Genomic DNA, 18943 nt, shown 5'->3' on the forward strand with positions numbered 1-18943 from the left:
GTATGTGAGAAATGACCTGTCCCCTGGTGTGTCTCCTCTTTGTCCCTGAGCCCATGGAAAATGGGGACAGTTTCTTTTTTTTTCTTTTTTTCTTTTTTTTTTTTAATCTTTGTGTTCCTAGCACCTGGCAGAAGCCAGGCCCTCAATTACTGGTAAAAGTTTGCTGGAGTGATGCTAGGTTAGGAAGCATCAGGTTAGGATGCTGGTCTCACGAGCCCAGGAAATACTTGCTTTTAGAGAGCAGTACAGAGGATGGGACAAAATCTTTCCCCCCACCAACTTTATTGAAAGATAATTGACATATAACATTGTGGAAGTTTAAGGCATATAACATGTTGATTTAATACAGACATATATTAAAAAATGATTACCACCATAGAGCTAACACCTATATCACATCACCTAGTTATTTATTTTTAAGGTGAGAATATTTAAGATCTATTCTTTTAACAATGTCCAAGTATATACTACAATAGTATTGACTATAATTACTATGCTATATAAACTGTGTTATAGATCTCCTTAACTTCTTCATCATATAACTGGAAATTTGTACCATAACCACTACCCTGCAGCCCCTCGTAACCACCATGCTATGTGTTCCTAGGAGTTCTACTTTCTAAGATTCTACGTATAAGTGAGATCCTACAGTATTTGTCTTTCTCTGTCTTGTTTCACGTAGTGGAATGACCTTGGGGTTCATCCATGTTGTCACAAACCAGAGGATGTCCTCCTTTCTCATGATTAAGTAATATCCCACAAACATACACACACATAGACACACACACATATATGTATACACACATTCATACTACATCTTCTTTATCCATTCATTTTTTGATGGACACTTGGATTGTTTCTGTATTTTAGCTATTGTGAATAATGCTGCAGTGAATCTAGGAATGCAGATCTCTCTTCAAGACCCTATTTTCATTTCCTTTGGATGAATACCCAGAATTAGAATTGCTGGATCCTATGGTAGTTCTATTTTTAACTTTTTTTTTTAAAGATTTTATTTATTTATTCATGAGAAACACAGAGGAGAGAGAGAGAGGCAGAGACACAGGCAGAGGGAGAAGCAGGCTCCATGCAGGGAGCCCAACATGGGACTGGATCCCAGGACTCCAGGATCATGCCCTGGGCTGAAGGCGGCACTAAACCACTGAACCCTATTTTTGCCTATTTGGCAAAAATTGGCAAATTTTTGGGCTGCCCAAATTTTTAACTTTTTGAGGTGCTTCCATGCTGTTCACAGTGACTGCACCAACTTACATTCCCACCAGCAATGCAGAAAGTTTTCCTTTTCTTTACATCCTCGCCAGTGCTTAATCTCTTATCATTTTGATGATAGCCATTCTAATGGGTGTGAGATTTGCATTTCCCTGATAGTGATGTTGAGCATCTTTTCATGTGTCTATTGGCCATTTGTGTCTTTTTTTGGGAAAATATCTATTTAATTCTTCTGCCCATTTTTAAATCGGATTGGGTTTTTTTCTTGCTATTGATTGATATGAATCTTTTACATATTTTGGATATTAACCCCTTATCAGACATATGATTTCCAAATATTTCCTCCCATTCTGTAGGTTGTCTTTTCATTTTGTTGATGGTTTCCTTTGCTGTGCAGAAGCTTTTAAATTTGGTATAGTCTCATTTTTTATTTTTGCTTTTGTCGCCTTTGCTTTCAAAAATTTATTGCCAAGACCTATGTCAAGGTTGCTTACTACCTATATTATCTTCTAGGAGTTTTACCATTTGGGGTCTTAAGTGCAAATTTTTTTTTTAATTTTATTTATTTATGATAGTCACAGAGAGAGAGAGGCAGAGACATAGGCAGAGGGAGAAGCAGGCTCCATGCACCGGGAGCCCGATGTGGGATTCGATCCCAGGTCTCCAGGATCGCGCCCTGGGCCAAAGGCAGGCGCTAAACCGCTGCGCCACCCAGGGATCCCTTAAGTGCAAATTTTTAATCCATTTTTTTTATGGCGTAAGATAGGGTTCAGTGTCATTCTTTTGCTCGTGGCTATCCAGTTTTTCCAGCACCATTTATTGAAGAGACTGTCCTTTCCTCATTGTATATTCTTGGCTTCTTTGTTATAAATTAATTGACTATATAAGGGACAGAAATCTTAGAAGCACTCCTTAGCCCCTTTGAGAATCTGTGTGCCTTCTAGATTCTGCAGTACGTTGTCATCCATCACCACGGGCAAAGGATGCCAAGGTACATTAATGGTGGCAAACCACATGGGACCCTGTGGGTTTAAAAGGCTGACACTCATTTATTGTGTCTGTGTTGTTATACTTTTTAAGTCTCTTAGTCTGTAATGATTTTCCTTCCCCCTCCCCACCCACCCCACTTTGTTTCTTGTCATTGATCTGATGGAGAATCAGGGTAATTGTCTCAGTCAAATATCCCACATTCTGGATTTGCTTTTGCTTTTCTCTTGCTATGATTGAACTCATTTTTATCGTCTCTGAATCTCTCGTAAAATGTTACATGGATCTAGATATTTAATTAGATTTAGGTTCAAGATGGTACTGGATACTCACTGTCACATCACTTCATGAGACATATGCTATCTAGTTGTCCCACTTCTCATGACACTAAAACTGAGCAGTGGGTTTAGAGGGTCTCTGTCAGTGATACACAAACCTTCACCTAATGGTTTCAACACCTGCTGATTATTTCATTGCAAAATGGTGGTTTTTCTTTTCTTTTTTTTTTTTAAAGAAGTCTGCCCTTTTATTTTTTTTTAATATTTTTTTTTTTACATTTTTATTTATTTATGATAGTCACAGAGAGAGAGAGAGGCAGAGACACAGGCAGAGGGAGAAGCAGGCTCCACGCACCGGGAGCCTGACGTGGGATTCGATCCCGGGTCTCCAGGATCGCGCCCTGGGCCAAAGGCAGGCGCCAAACCGCTGCGCCACCCAGGGATCCCTGGTTTTTCTAATTGTATTACTCATTCTGCATGTGTTACTTGAAATTCTTACATGAAAAAGACCTTTCCTTTGTCAAGTCCTTGGTTTCTCTGACATGCGAGTTGTCCAGGAAAAGCAGCATAATGCCCGTTTCTTTCTCCTTTTACTAGTCTACCTTCAGAATAATAATCTGGGATGTAGCTAGTACCCTAATTTCCAATACTGACCAATGAGTTTTGGTTTTCTTTCTTCTCTGTTTTTTTTCTATATCATTGTGAACACAAAGTTTCATATATTTGATTTGCTTTAGCCCATGGCAGTCTTTATTCATTTTTATGTTCACAATGTCTCATCTTACACTATTGGGAGTCACTTCAAATTACCTCCTGGATTCTTTAGACATGACCCCTTTGTCTTTGAAACCTTCGTTGCTTGCTTTCTTGTACAATGAGAAATCCCAGCTTTATTTTGTACATTTCCTGTCTTAGACCTATAATCAGCCATTTCTTCACATGGTCCTGGTTCCTTTTAGTGTGAAATGGCTGTTAGAGACCACAATCTGGCTGCCAGAGGTGATGATTGCTAGTTGGCTGTCATTGCTTCTAGACTTCTTCAGTAGATTAGATATACTAGAAAATGCATTTTATTTTTTAAGGGAAAAATAATTCACTGATATTTCCAGTTAAATGTAATAAGACAAAATTTTTACTTTGATTATGTGACTTCACTGTTCTCTAATACTGAGAATCTTGGTTCCTAGTGATATTCACAAAATTATTTATTTTCTTCATATAATATAAAAATTTCATTACTCTGCTTCCCACACAGAGGTTACCTATAAATATTATTTTGTACTATTTTTTAAAAGTCAGTATTGCTACCAATAAGACTGCCAAGTGTAATTTCATATCTTTGTTTTGTTGTTGTTTTGGGGATTTATCCTATTGTGAATGTAGAGTCAAAAGTCACTTGGTGGGGGGTGCACCTGGGTGGCTTAGTGTCCAGCTCTTGATCTTGGCTTAGGTCATGATCTCAAGGTTGTGAGATGGAGCCCCTTATTGGGCTTCATGCTAGATATGAAGCCTACTTAAGATTCTCTCTCTCCCTCTCCCTCAAAAAAAAAAAAAGTCTCTTGGATGTTGAGTTAAAGTCACTTGAAATCATTCTTTTCTCTGTGCAGTTATGCCAACAACATGATATAAAATTAGGCTCATTTGTTTCTGTTTGTTTTCTAGTTTTAGAGATTATCTTATTTCCCTTTTTGTTTGATTTTTGTCTTCTAACTATATATAATATTTACATAGTTTCAAAGACAAAATTGTAAATGTATAAGTAAGTGCCTTGGCACCTTGTCTCCCCATCTCGTTTTGTCTTTCCCGTAACGGAAACTATTTTTATTCATTTGTTGCTTATCCTTCTATTTTTATGTTTTAAAACAGGAGCAAACAACACACTTCACATATGTTCCCCACTCCCCACGTAGAGCTAACACACCGTAAACATTGTTCTGCACTCTGCTTCACTTTCTAGTGAGTGTGGTCTGGCGCTGCCCGGTACACATAGCCTTCTTACCCTCTGGGTCTGCTGCAGGGTCTCTATCAAATGATGTTCCGTGGTTTATGCCGGGAATCTGCTGAAGGCCATTTGGGTGTTGATAGTCTTTTCCTTCTGTAAATGTAGCGAATGGCCCTGAGCATGTGACCTTTTGTGTTTTTGCCAGTGTATCTTTATGGAGGCCTTTTTGTGCTCTCTCAACTCTTGCTTACACCCAGAGTGGAGGTGTTGGGGCAGAGGCTATGGTTTCCAGTGGGCACCTGGAGGAAACACAGGTGTGCGTGTGATCTTTGTAGCAAAAGCTGCCATTGTCAGGGAGGGCCTGCAGGTTGTTTCACTTGGCTTGAGGACACATCCTTCAGGGAGCCGTCGGTTCCCCACTTGCAGACTCACCACTGTGGGCTAGAAGGAAGTTGGCAAGCATCTTTAACCAACACAACGTGATCTGCTGTGGAGCGGGACCGCTTCTCAAAGTTCCTAATGCCTGGTGGAGGACAGGATGCCTGGGGCGGCCTATGGGTGGGGGAGTGGGGAGCACAAATGCCCAGAGCCTGTGGGGGCGGGCTTTCCTTCCTTCATCATCAGGTCTTGATCACCTCCTTCCACCTATTGTTCAGGCGGCCACTGCTGCTAGGAAAATCTGACAGCTAACTCCCACATCCTCTTAGGACATTTTATGAATGCCCTATGGGTTCAGTGCTGAATTGGAGTCTTGAGCTCAGGGTTGGGGCAGGGGCCAGGATGGTGATGACAGAAAGGCCCACCATCTATACTCCAGGGCCTAGGCACACAAGCTAGAATGCACAGATCATAGCAGGTAATGAAAAGAGGCATAGCTTTGCAGATTTGCAGTTCTCATTTCAAACCCAGCCTGTGGAATGTGTGTTTTGTAATACCTTGCAAGGACACCTCCATCAGGCAGGCCTTCAGCCTGCTGTGCAGACACAACCTCTAGCCCACCGAGAAATGGCCTATTTGCCCACGAGGAACAATTTCACCTTCCTCAGACATCCACCACGATCTTCTACACAGCCTCCCAGCCAGCGGAGGCCCCCAGCCAGCCCTTCATTTCTATAGTTTGTGTCTTAGACCTCATACCTCATAAACCCTAGTTTTCCAATTAGTATAAAGAATTCACACAACCTTCAATTCAGATCGTTAGGAAAACTCTGTCTCTACAGTGCTCCTAATAGTGGACTGTGGTATTTGACAGGGTGAAGATAAATGGAGTCAAAGGCCACTAAAAAATAAATGCAGCCAAAGGCTTATTGTGGATGTGCCATTAGGCCCCAGGCCTCTGGTTGGGGGAACACAGAGTTTCACAGTGCCTCTTTTATCCTAGGGAGTCGAGGGGCGCCCTGGGCAGCCGGGCCCTGTCACACGACAGTATTTTCATTCCTGAGTCGGGACAGGACCCTACTCGGCCTGTGCGGGTATTTTCCCAAGAAAACGTGTGTGACCGGATTAAAGCCCTGCAGGTAAACTTTTCCTTGGCAGTGACAATGGGTATGTATGTCAAGTATGAGTCGAGAAGTTTTAAAATTATTTTTGCTTAGTTTTTTTGACATATCTTAAAGTATAACTGCATGCAGGATGCACCAAATCACTTACAGACAACTTTTTAAGTTCAGCCCACTACAACCAGGCCAGGGCATCAAAAATATCCCCTGAATGAATGAATTGGAGCAGGAAGGTGTGTTGATAAAAAGTTGCCAATGAAAACTAGAGCAAATATTCTTTATTATAATCTAGCTAAAAATACAGTGTAATGTGAAAATGGGACCACCACCTCCTCCGGGGGGCCTTCCTGCCAAGCGGGGAGAGGATGCTGGCATGAGTTCCGAGGATGATGGTCTGCCCAGGAGTCCCCCAGAGATGTCCCTGCTGCCTGACATCGGTCCCGGCACAACCATAAAGGCAAGTGAAGCCTGTACCACCTCACAGCTTTGTGCGCGCTCACCTCAGAGGGCAGTGGGGGGTTCTGGTGGCCCGTGTGTGTTCCTATAAGATTCCCACAGTCTGTGGCCAGGAGGTATCCCAGACCAGGTCAATGGAGCTCACAGTCAGTCTTTGGGCTGCATTCATTTTCATTCTTTGAGCAGAAATTTCCATCTTGTCAGGAGATGCAGTGTGGGTAACATTTTTCAAAGTGGTACAGATCTGATACAATCGACCCTATACCTGGTTTTTCCGGTCTGAGCAGGTGACCAGACCGGGCTTCCCATCTAAAAAAAAGGGAAACACCTTGATGTCTGTTTTCTGTTGTCATGACATTTGGCTGGAGGAGGAGGGAGTGGACTTAATCTGGACTCTCAGATCTGAGTCGAGGGCCCTGAGAACTTGCTGATCTAGGGCTAGAATGCGAGGTGTGGTGCTGGTAAACAGGGCAATAGGGGAAGTTTGACAAGCAGGAAGGGTACTTATGACTTCAGCAGGGCAAGGGAGCTGATCCTGGATAACACTCTTCCCCACTAGAAAAACAGGAGGAGGAATTGAGTCTTGTATAAGCCCCGGCTCGTGGTGCCACCATTTTAAGCTCATTCACTGTACTTGTATGTAAATGACCATTTTTTTCCCTTTAGACACACCTTACTGGGGGGTGGATAGAATTGGAGTTATATGTGTTATGCTGATACTTGAAAAATAAATGCCAGAGTCCATGTTTTATAGCCACTTCTTGCCCTTGTGTGTTCTTGGAGCTATGGCTTGTGCCCTGGCGGGGGTGCTATGCACTGTGAATCTCAGGGATTCACTGTGAACCGCCGTCTTGGAGATTCTGAACTGCTCTGTAATACATGCAATAGTCACTTCAACTTGGACATCCAGAAGCCCCCTTGCAAAGGCAGGGAAAAGAATATTTACCTAGCTTGGGTGCAGTTGAGAGCTCCCAGAGCATCGCTGATACCAGAGGAAGGACTGTGGTATAGCTGAATGTAAGTAAGCCCTAGGGTAGGGGGTTTGCTCAGAGCTGGCTAGAGAATTGTTCTCTCCAGAATTCTGCTCTAAGGTGAACCTGTCCCTGCTTGTTCCATGAGCAGGGTCTGAAGACTGAACTACCCACACCCACTCTCCCATGTTGAAGCAAAGAGAAGACAAGGATTATTTGGCCCATTTCCTGGATTTCAAGCCAACCCCATACCCCTTAACATCTTAAATACTGGAGGTGAAGGTTGACAGGCTATGGCTGCCTGTGGTGTCACATGACAGACCCATCTTGTACTCTGAAAGGAGCAGCTTCAGCATCCCCAGCCTCAGGACCAGATGGGACTTTGTATGCTTCAGGGCCATGTGTTGGGGAGATGACTCTCACGAGCCAGTTAACTGACTTGCCCTCACACCATCCCATAGTTCTCTGGCTCTCACAGCACCATGGTTCTCTGCCTTTAGCTGGCACAGTACAGAAGAACAGGTAGTTTCTAATTCCATTCATTGAGGCATGAGCCCAAATCCAAACCTGCAAAGCCCTACAATGCACAGATTCCATAGTTAGCTGCGTGGGAGCCACTCACACTGGCCAGGGCTGGCCTCCTCTTCTCAGCATCCCTCCTATGGTGATTATGTTACTGAAAAAAACAAGGTTCTCAGATTTTATTAATTGGTAGTATGAACAAGCTACTAGTTTCATAAGAAACTAAAATTGGAGCCTTTAAGACTTAAAAAATAAATATAATGTTTATTATCATGGTTTAAAAGACACAGTGATCATATTTTATGCCCTGAAAGTTTCTTGGGCACAGTGAAAAACTGAAACAGCCCACAATCCCATCCTTTTGGGATTTAAGGTATCATTATGTCAAATATTGTGGGTTATATAAAAACATTTTAAAGGGTGCATTGTTTCCCCCTCTCAACCTGTCCAATGTGCCCAAGAAACTTAAGATTATTGTGATAAAAGGTTTCCAGTAACAAGTATCTCATGACATTACCAAGATGATATTTCCTGATGGAATGAGTCTTTCAGGAAGTGCATGGAATTATTTTTAAAATCTCATTACCACATGAAGTGATAACTAATGAAACTCTATTTGGTGATTTTTAAGGTAATATGTTATCAAACTAGCCATCTGTGAAGTGTCCTGCCATTAAGTAGGAAACACTGGGTAGAGGGTGGCAAGTTGGCAAGTCGTCTCTGTCCTGGGTGATGAGGGAAGATAACATAAGGAGAGAGACAACATGGGCTCTGGCAGAAGCAAGCGCGCGCGCACGCGCGCGCACACACACACACACACACACACACACACACACACACGGCTGTGCAGCCAGGCAGGCGGCAGGTTCTATAACCTGTAGGAATCTGTCCCCGGAAGGTTTTGGAGAGGATTATGTGAGGTCAGGTAGGTCAGTACCTCCTCTTCCCTCAGCAGGAAAGGCCAGCTGGAGTGCAAAGCCAGCAGGCTCCTCCTTCCCACAAAGGCCCCACTGGCCCTGCTTCCTTTCTGCAGGCTGTTCCCCCTGCAGCAGCCTCAGCCCACCCCTTGATGGCTGAGCCCCTCTCTTTGAGGACAAACACCTTAAGGCAGCTGTCACCCAGGGTCACTCCTGAAAAAGCCTGCGAACTTCAGACCAATTTCCCATTCCTCCAATGTCACATTCCTCCAACGAAGGGCCCGCGTTAGACTTTTTAAAATCATTCACTTCCAGAATCATCCAGAAGCACAGATTTCAAGACAAGCCGGGTGAGTGGGAGGAAGCAGTACAAGGGGCAATTCTTTCAACCCACAGATAAAAACACAGGTCAGCTTTCCTGCTCCACCCTACCTCACGTAATTACCTCACTGATCAAACCCAGGACTTGCAGTTCTCCTCAGCCGTCAAGGTGTTGGTTTTTCAAGCCCGAAGAACCCTCAGAATGACCGCGAAGACTTGAGAAGTAAGCATTCAACGCCTTAGCAGAAGACCAGCCATGACAGCCAGCACAGGGGTTTTGCAGGGACAGAGGTCATTGTGGTCAGAGTTTCTGAGAAGTTAAGCTCCTTGCCCGGCCTCATGCCCTCAGGGGCTGGAGTGGGCCTGAGCCCAGGACCATCCGCTGGGTGCGCTCAGGCAGTGCAAGCGCAGGGCGAGCTGAGTAGAGAGGAGGCAGGGAAGGCTTGTCCTTTGGGTTTATGGAGGGGGTGGTGGTTGAGCGAAGCCCATGTCCACACAGAAGACATAGTCATTCTCACCTGGGAGTAATTGCATTTGCAAAAGCAGTTCATCTTGCCTGTTCTCTTAAGTCCCCACAGGCAGAAAATCAAAACCCAACGTTTTATGAAGTGTTCACGCGTTGTTCCTCTAGAACGCACCCATTCTGGTGGTGACCCTTAGAGGACGCCTGGGAGACATGTCACCTGTGCAGTCTTAGGTAACTTCCTGAGTCATCAGCTACAACCATGGAAGCCAGAACCACAGGCACAGAGGAAGCCGCGAGTCCTGTCCTGTGGTTTATTGTTTTTTTCTTGCTTTATTCCCATAAGAACCCAAGTAGCTGAAACAAGAGAACTAAAATGGACCATGTCCACTTATAACCCTTTTCCCCTCATTGTAGTAATGGTCTTCTCCTAGTTGGCAGGAATAAACTTAATACTTGCAGGAGAAAACGTAAGGGACCTTTCTGCTAACAGGGAAAATACATTTCTCCGAGGAAGTTCCCTGGCAGGGGCAGTCCCTGCATCAGCTTGTCTCTCTAACAGTGACTTCCTTCTGCTACCCCTAGTTTAGCAGAGGCTATTGGAACCTGCATGGCGTGGGCCTCCAGGGTTGTGGAAAAGAAACTGGGCAAGATATACCCAGGCCCCTGGGAGTCTGCCTGCTGCCCACGTCGCTCTCTGCCCCTTCCTGAGGAGGCCATTTTCACGGGGGCTTATTAAATCATTATGAGGTGCATAAAATTATGGTCTTAGGTTAAAATGTAAGCTTGATGGCCCCTTGCACCCAATAAGATGGCTACTATCAAAGAAAGAAAATAACAAGTGTCAACAAGGATGAGGAAAAATCGGAGCCCCTGTGCAGTGTTGGTGGGAATGCAAAGTATGGGAAACAGTATGACGGGTCCTCAAAAAGTTAAAAATGGAACTACTCTGTGATCTAGCAATTCCTACTGTATGATCCAGCAATTCCACCTCTGTGTGTATCTCTGAAAGAACTGAAGGCCAATTCTTGAAGAGGATTTGTACACACATGTTCACAGCAGCAGCATTCATAGTAGCTAAAATGTGGAAGCAACTCAAGTTTCCATTGATGGATAAATGGCTAAACAAAATGTGGTATCTACATTCAATGGAATATAGTTTGGCCTTCACAAAGGTAGGAAAGTCTGATACATGCTACAACATGGGTGAACTTGATGTTAAGTGAAATAAGCCAAACAACAACAACAAAAGGCAAATAGTGTATTTAATTTAATTTAAATTAAATGTGAGGTACCCAGAGTAGTCAAATTTGTAGAGATAGGAAGTAGAATGATGATAGGAAGTAGAATGATGGAAGTAGAATGATGATGATAGGAAGTAGAATGATGGCTGCCAGGGGCTGGGGTGGGGAGGGAATGGGAAGTTGTTGTTTAGTGGGTACAGAATTTCAATTTTACAAGAGAAAAAATTCTGTGGATGGTTGCCCGACAACATGAGTGTACTCAGTGCCACTGAACTGCGTGGTTAAAAGTGGTTGCAATGGTAAATTTTGTTGTGTGTAGACATACAAAATTTGGAAAACAAAAAACATTTGGGGAAAAAAATGTAAACTTGACACAAATACTGAGCACCATACTAGAAGTGGATGCCAGGCTTGTGACTAAAGCCCAGCACCTGCCAGATTCTCTTTCTGTTCCTCACTCCTCATTGGGGCTACATTTGCTCATGGGTGTGCATGAGGATCCCCTTCCACCAATTCATGCTGATAAATATCTTTACAATAGAACCCACTTAGACTTCACTCAGTGAAGGAGTTTGCCAAGTTCAGTGGGCAGGCAACTGTCATTCTTCCACGTGACTACCAAAATCCCCCTCCTCCCGACAACATTTTTGCCCTTGACTAACTACCAGTGCCTCCCTGCTGAGGTATGAGGTAGGAAAATATTTTTAACTCCAGATGGTAACTTGAAGCCAGATTTCTCCAAGAGGACACATGAAGACAGAAACCTTCTAGAATGAACAATGCAGTTGCAGCGATGGGATGCTGGGTGGTGGGCTTGGCACATCCTATGCTGCAGCCTGTAGAATCACACCTCTGGGCCACCCTCTCAGTTTCCAGAGGCAGGACCAAGCCTGCTCTTGCAGAGATCAGATTGGTCCATTTCATCAGAGAAAAGCTCTTGTCTGAAGCGCGTGTACCCAGGGAGGGTGAAGGCAGAGTTATCTCACCAAGGATGCCGGGGACACAGGTCCTCTGCTTAGCCTTGGAAATGAGAAGTTTTTAGGGGTTAGGCCAACATTTAAAACTCCCAGCCATTTACCTTTCTAAGGAAGTACCCCAGAGTCCTTCCTGTTGAGAGTCAGATTTTACATCTGTCCCTCTGCCTAAAGCCCAGAGGCGGCGTGGGAAGACTGAGCTCACTAAAAAGAGGGGGTTGATATGTTGGCTGGACCCACTCCCAACCGAGAAGTTAATGCTGGGTGTGCTTGCTCCTTGTCCCTTGAAGGTCTCTGTAGTTCCCTCGTCCCGGCCACAGTCTCCAGACCAGCTCCTCTCCAGACAGGCCAGCGACGCCAGTGTCTCCCCCCGCACCTCGGACAGCAGCTTGGCACCCGTGGCTGATTTCGATTACCCTCCAGAATTCTCCTCCTGCCTGGACAACTCTGCAGCTAAGCACAAGCTCCTGGTTAAGCCCCGCAACCAACGGTCCAGCAAGATGAGGCGGCTGTCTTCGGTAATTGGGCTTCGTCCTCCACGCAGAGGCAGGACAGGCAGGCCCTGCGGCACCCCCGCTCCCGCCACCCCTGCCTCTCTCCTCTCAGGGTCATGTGCCCCTTCCGAGAAACCCCCACAGCCGGTGGGGCATCCGCAGGAGCTGGAGTTGCTCTTCCTTTTCAGTATAGGTCAGATATGTCTCTTCCCCACATAAATATGCCACGTGTTCAGGGCAGCAAATCCTACAAAGCTGCTACGTGCTGTGGGTGCCTTGCCTTGCCCACGGCGCTCCGCATAAGGCCTGTACTCCCGGCCTGGAACAACCAGGCCCTACCTGCCTCTCAGACTGCCTCCTATTCTCTCTCTCTCTCTCTCTCAGCACTTTGATGCCTGCTATATCCACTGCTTGAGACACTCTTCTCCTGGCTTGCTCCTTCTCAGTCTTTGGGTCTCGGCTCCGAGGTCCTCTCCCGCAGAGAGGCTCACCTGACCAGCCTATGGAAAGCATCCCTACCTTCCCACCAGCACGTTCACTTCCTTCATAGCACTGGCCATGCACAGAAGTGACCTCTGTGAATGTGTGAGCTCACTTCTTATAGCCAGTCTTTTTGAGACCTCGTCCCAGCCCATAGGGCATGCTAGCTACAAAGCTGGCATTCAGTGTGCATTGGTTGGATGGATGGATGAATGAGGGAATGAGCCGGTGACAGAGAAGCTGATGCACTAGCGTGGACTCGTGCCTTGGGTGAGGACTCTTTTAGTGGTATGGGGATTGTGCCCCTGTGAGGACCGGCCACCCCCCACTTTGGTCATGCTGCCTGCGTAGTTGTCAGCTCATGGTGCTAGGAATCAAGAACTCATTCATGCAGTGCTTTGGCCTTATAGTACCAGTGGGTTAGAGGTCCACATAAGATTGTTGCCTTCTCTGCTGCCTGGTGGTGCCCACAGTGTCTCAGCCCTGGAGGAGCTGAGAGCAGGATGTGGGGCCAGCATGGCCACAGAAAATGACAGTGCTGAGAGAGAGATGCTCACAGCCCAACATTCTCTTCCTCCTTTCCTGGAGACAAGATTGTGGGGTACCAATGAAGTGCCCAGGACAAGCTAGGTACTCAGCTAGGATCAGTGGGCTGGGGCCTCTCAGGATTCCAGGGACTCCCTGGAAGTAGTGGGTTTTCCTTTGGGCAAGGTGCTTTTTAAACTCTTGGCAGCAGGATTGACTTTAGAAGGGACTAACACTGGAGAAAGTAGTGAGCTGTGATTACCCTCAGGCTAATGTGTCCTTTTGTTAGCTGAGCTTTATTCCCATGGAGATGTCTTTTGCCTCGGCAAGAGCACACATAACTAGCCACAGCCTGGCCAGGCTTTGTGGCAGAGGGAAGCCCAGGTCGTACTCCACGTGGAAATGGGGCATCCCCATTCACTGTCCGCTGGACAAAGCTGCTCCTCTCATTCTTTCTTGACATCTTAACTTGGTTTAGCTCTTGATCCCCATTTTTTAGAATAACAGAAATTCTGATTTAGGCCATCTGGGAAAACATGTCTTGATTTAAACTCTCATTTATCTATCCTCCCTTCTTCTTTGCTTCCCCTTCTTGGTAGGGAGCAGGCATGGATACCTTCAGTTTTTGACTGGGCAGCAGTGTCTGGCTAGTGGTCACAAGTGTCATTCTTGGGTTCTGAGGTGGAGGCCTCTGGTCTCCCTTTGTCAGGAACACCCTTTGCCCTTGGTCACAAGGTCCCTCCTCCCCACTATGAGGACTTTCCTGGGACTCTGGCCCCTCTTGGGGGATCAGGGTGCTTGCATATGTTCCCACTCTGCTCTGAGGGTGAGGAGGAGTGGCCACACTGCCCCCTCTTATACCTTGGGACTTCAGGAGAGATTCATGGCCCACCTCCCCCCGGCATCTCTCTCTGAGTCTCCAGTTTAGTCTCCCTGCTACTGTCCACATTCTGTCCTCTGTCTGGGCAGAACAGCTGTCCAGTCCGGCCAAGCATTCTCCAGCTCTGTCGTCGGTGGGGTAAACCCTCTACTCCACACCATCTAGGCTCAGAATCTTCTGGAGCTCTGGAGGGAAAAAAGGTTTGGGGGCAGGCTTTTCTTACCTTAAAAACTCTATCTTGGCACAATTCACAAACAAACCAACCTTGGCTTTTAAGACTGTGATATTTAATACAAGTTAGAAAAACACAACCAAGAGTGCATTTGTCCAGATTCTTCTGCCCTGCCAGCACAGAGGTCAGGAAAGACCAACACACACAAGACAAATGCTGGCTGTTATCTCAGTATTTTATGCTGCTGCTCAGAACCATGCCCTGTAGTGCGGCTCTGACGCGCTGGAAGCAGAACACCCACGACTATTTACACCAGCGTCACCACCCTGGCTGGTCCTCATCCCAACCCAGACAGTGCCAGGAGCAGGGGAGTAGGAGCAGCATGATTATATGAGTAGCCTGGAGTTGTGGCTGACAGAGCTGCCAACTCTGGTCTCAGAGTCTGACACTACTTACGGGCAGTGTCCTCTGCCCAGAGATGACACGGATGCTGCCCCAAGACTCTTCCTTCCTTCCAGTAAGAGGAGGCAGATGTGCAGGCACCCATGACAGTCTCCATCTTGGTGCAAGCTGAGCAGTGGGTCCTCTGCTCCCTCTTCCTCCAGAGGGTTGTGAGGGCCCAGAGAAGGAGGTGAGGGGAAGCGGCGGTGGAGATTGAGTGGGTATATGGAACCTTCCTGAATCAGAAGCTGCTTTGTTCCTTGCAGAGGCTCTGCTCGGTGTCCAAGTCTTTGCTCCATGCTGCCTTCGTCCTGCCCGGCCCTTCACTCTTACCTCCTTGTAGCTGTGAGTGGCTCAAGGTGGGATGTGTCCAGCCAGGCCTGCTTCTCAGCTTTATGCTCATCTAGTGAGGGTTGTGATAGTTTTAAAACGTGACCCACATCCTAAACAGGTTTCAACATCAGTGATTTCCTATAGTCACAAAAGACAGGTAACACCTTTTAAATCTGCAGCTTTTGAAAATTCTTCTATAGATTTCTTTGCATATCTTCATCTTTTCAAATCAAGGGGAATAGGATTGTGCATCTCGGCAAGAGTTAGCTTAGGTATTGTCACAAACATCCCAGTTACCCCGTGTGCTGTTAGCAAGCAGATGCCAGCTGGAAAATGTTAAAATAATGCCAGCAAACAAACAAACAAAACACAAACACTCCTGCACGTTTCTTAACATAAAGAAAGGGGGGGGGGGGGGGCGTCTAATGTCCTGAACTTTTTTTTTTCTTTCATGAAGATAGAAGTGTTTTCTGATGTCCTGAACTTTTCAAAAAGATTGACCTCAACACCCTCAAGCTTTTGGTCATTTTCTCATAGTGCTTTTGAATAATTTATGACTACCTTGATCTCCTTCCTGAGCAAGCAGCTGATTTTGGGTATGGCAAGGAGGAAGCTGGACTAAATTTAAATTCCAGAGACTTCAGAAGAAAAATACGGGGCAGTGTTTGATTGTCAAGCCAGTAGGGCTTCAGGAGAAGAGGAGCACCATAAGCTTCAGGGAATAGGCAAGACTTCCTATAGGATTGGAGCCTGAGACCATTCTTGTGGGGATGCTGGTAGTAGTACATGCTGGGGGTGTGGGGAAGGAGGAGCTGGCCAGTCATTCAGCCCAGAATGTGGCATATTCAGTAGTGGGCTCTCGGCTTGACCTGAGCAGGGAGTGAGAGAATTTTAAGACCAGAGAATATAAGATCTTTGATTTAGCTGAGAAGTTTGGATTTTTTACTTCATCTATGGTCTGGAATTTTTCTCTTACAAGTTGTGGTTTGCTCTGGACTGTTTGATGTGATATGAATCACCCTTCAGGCAAACCATTCTCCCTTCCTCATGAGGCCCGTCCCTGGAGATGAGAGCAAGGAGATGGGACATAGCTCCCAGGCAGCACAGGGTCATAGAGAAGAGCACCAGCCCTGCAGCTAAGCTAATAAGCTTAGTCTTGACCAAGGTGTGGACCTCTCTGAGCTCCCAGTTTTCCAAGTGCAAAAAAGGAAATAATCTTTTTGCTTATTGGGATGAATCAAGAGTAAATGAAATAATAGGTGTGGAGTGCAAAGCACAGCAGACATCCAGCCAATTTGATCCCCTTTGCTTCATTCACTCTTTAGAGCAGTGTCCACCGGTTTGTGGCTCGGCCACTAGAGCCTTAAGCATACTATTTACTATAAGGGCATAGCTGCCACTATTCTGCTGAAAGCTGAACTCCTAAGACTGGTAAGGGAAGGATTAAGAAGAGACACAATGTGTGAATGTCTGCCTAGGTGCCAGCCTTAGAGGCACACTGCTTCCTTTAGACCATATTAAGCCTTGTGCAAAATGGAAAGGTCGTGGGCTTCCTGATATCGGACATAATGATGCTGTCTTTTGTCCTCTCTGTTTCTCCAAGCGAGCACAGTCTGAATCCCTTAGTGATCTGACGTGTACCCCAGAGGAGGAGGAGTATGATGAGAAGTCATTACCCAGAGTCAACACAGAAGAGAGTCCCAATTCTGCACAGCAGGACACGGTAGCGGACAGAAGCCCAGAGCCCCGGGGGCCGGTCACCGTGCTGCAGCCTGGAGGGCCTCGGGCTCGGCGGGCCCGCCTGCAGCACTGCCCAGCACTCAGTGCCAGCGCCGAGGAGGAGGAGGAGAGCTTCCTTGGGGATAACCCCGCAAGCCGCCCGGCCACCCCTGAGGTCCCCGAGCCCGAGGCCGTCGCAGCCCCCTGCCCGGAGTCCACATCTCTGCCCGAAGGCTCCCCGCACCACAATCCCAAGAGCGAAAACCAGGGGGAGGAGGTGTCCCTGGAAAGCACGTGTCCCCCGGCCAGGGAAGCAGCGGATGAGGTGGCTTGCGCTTCTGGAGATGTGGAGATTCGGTTATCTCCCTCCATCCCCGAGGGGGACGCGGCCCCTGCCGAGACTGCGCCCGCCACCACCTCGGACGGTGCCCCTGGTCCAGACGCGCCCGACCAAAGTGTCCAGGTGGAGCTGGAGCTGGAGCTGACGCTGGAAGCGCCGGGGCCCGAGGGAGCAGGGAAGGGATGTCCCGAGGCCCCGAGCGCCCCGAGCCCCCCGGCCCCCAAGAGCTGCTTGAAGCACAAGGCCCCGGCGGCCCCGGCGGCCCCGGCGGCCCCGGCGGCGAGCGCGAGCCCCGGCGAGCCCCCCGCGGAGGAGCGCCCTGCCGGGGCCCTGGACGCCGAGCACCCTGGGCCCGAGCACCCTGGGCCCGAAGCCGCGGCCGCGCCGCAGGGGGGCCCCGAGAGGCGGGCGCGGGGCGGCGGCGAGCTGCGGGCCGTCAGGTTCTCCGTGTCGTCGGGCCGCGCGTGGCCCCGCTCGGGCAGCGGCCGCCTGCTGGAGCGCGCCGGCCCCGCGGGGCCCCCGGCCGGCCGCCTGCCGCTGCTCCGGAGCGGCCTGGCCTGGAAGAGCGAGGCGGCGCTCGACGACCTGCGGGCGCCCCCGGCGGCCCCCGCCGCGGGAGAGCCGTGCCCGGCCGGCCGCGAGCCGCCCGCGGGGGAGGACCGGGGCCCCTTCCCGGTCAAGCTGCGCTCCACCTCCCTGTCCTTGAAGCACAGGGAGGCGGCCTCCGCCGACGGCCGCGCGGGCAAGAGATACAGCGCGGAAGCCCGGGGAGAAAAGGGGGGGCTGGCTCTGCCCCCCAGGGACGAGAGAGGCCAGGCCAAGGCCCCCTCCCCCCGAGGGGCCCGGCCCCCGCACGAGCCCGGGAAGGGGCGGGCGCGGCTGTCGGAGCCGCTCAGCGCCAAGCCGCCGCTGCCCAGGAAGCCGCTGCTGCAGGGCCGCCCCCTGCCGCCCCCGGACGCGGGCCCCGGCGAGCCGGCCCAGGGCGCGGAGCCCCGGCGGGAGCCCCGGCGGGCCGAGGCGCGGTCGCCGCACCGGGCAGCGGGTAAGAGCGGGGCCGCGGCGGGGCGGGGCGGGGCGCACCTGGCGGGCGCACCCGGGGCTGGGCGGCGGGGTCCTCTTGGCGCCGCTCACGCGCTGGGCTCGGCCAGGGCTTCCGAATAGGGACTGGGGAAGGGGGGAAACAAAGAGCAGGGCGCTGCGGCAGCTGAGAGAACTCAGGGACACGTGAGAGCCCTCAGGTAGCGTGTTCCCGGAGAGCAGCCGGGCCCTGGGGGGACCACGCAACCGCATCCCGCATCCCCCCCTTCGGACGCCCGGTGGGTTCGAGGATCCCGGGACAGATGCGCTCGCGCAGGTGGCGGCACGCGGGGGCCCGCCTACACCGCTGCTTGGTTATAAAGGAAGCATCTGGCTCCCTGTCACTGAGTGTCCTTCCCACCTTCTCCCCTCTCTCCCTGCACCAAGAATTTTTTTCCTGTTTAATAATCAGGCTCATGTGGCCCAGCCTCATGAGGGAAGCATCCCATTTATTGGAGTCACAAGCCTCTGTGAGACAGGAGCCCCTTGGGGGGCGGGGGGAGGGCGTTAACTTCCTGTCCCAAAAAGGAGATGGTGGGAAGGCTGGGGCAGAGTGTAAGAATCTTCTAAAGCAACTAACTGTCCTTTAAAATGAGCAGAGACAAAATAGATGACCTTTCGATGTCTTTGACATTTGTCACTTTTTATTTTTAGCGTTTCAGATGAAACAAGAAATCT

The 18943-nt window shown here is 48.7% G+C and overlaps 1 protein-coding gene across 7 annotated transcripts in view; it reads left to right on the plus strand.

The window, feature by feature from the left end:
• CRACDL (CRACD like) overlaps positions 1 to 18943 on the plus strand; it is a 186168-nt gene that overhangs the window by 144181 nt on the left and 23044 nt on the right. For all 7 annotated transcript variants that reach the window (XM_035696575.2, XM_049115461.1, XM_049115460.1 and 4 more), the window contains exons 4-7: positions 5819 to 5954; positions 6229 to 6393; positions 12095 to 12322; positions 16733 to 18230. In XM_035696575.2, the coding sequence (XP_035552468.2) occupies positions 5819 to 5954; positions 6229 to 6393; positions 12095 to 12322; positions 16733 to 18230 (2027 nt within the window). The remainder of the gene's footprint in view (positions 1 to 5818; positions 5955 to 6228; positions 6394 to 12094; positions 12323 to 16732; positions 18231 to 18943) is intronic.

This window comes from Canis lupus, chromosome 10, assembly GCF_003254725.2.
Source record: "Canis lupus dingo isolate Sandy chromosome 10, ASM325472v2, whole genome shotgun sequence".
Taxonomy (NCBI): Eukaryota; Metazoa; Chordata; class Mammalia; order Carnivora; family Canidae; genus Canis; species Canis lupus.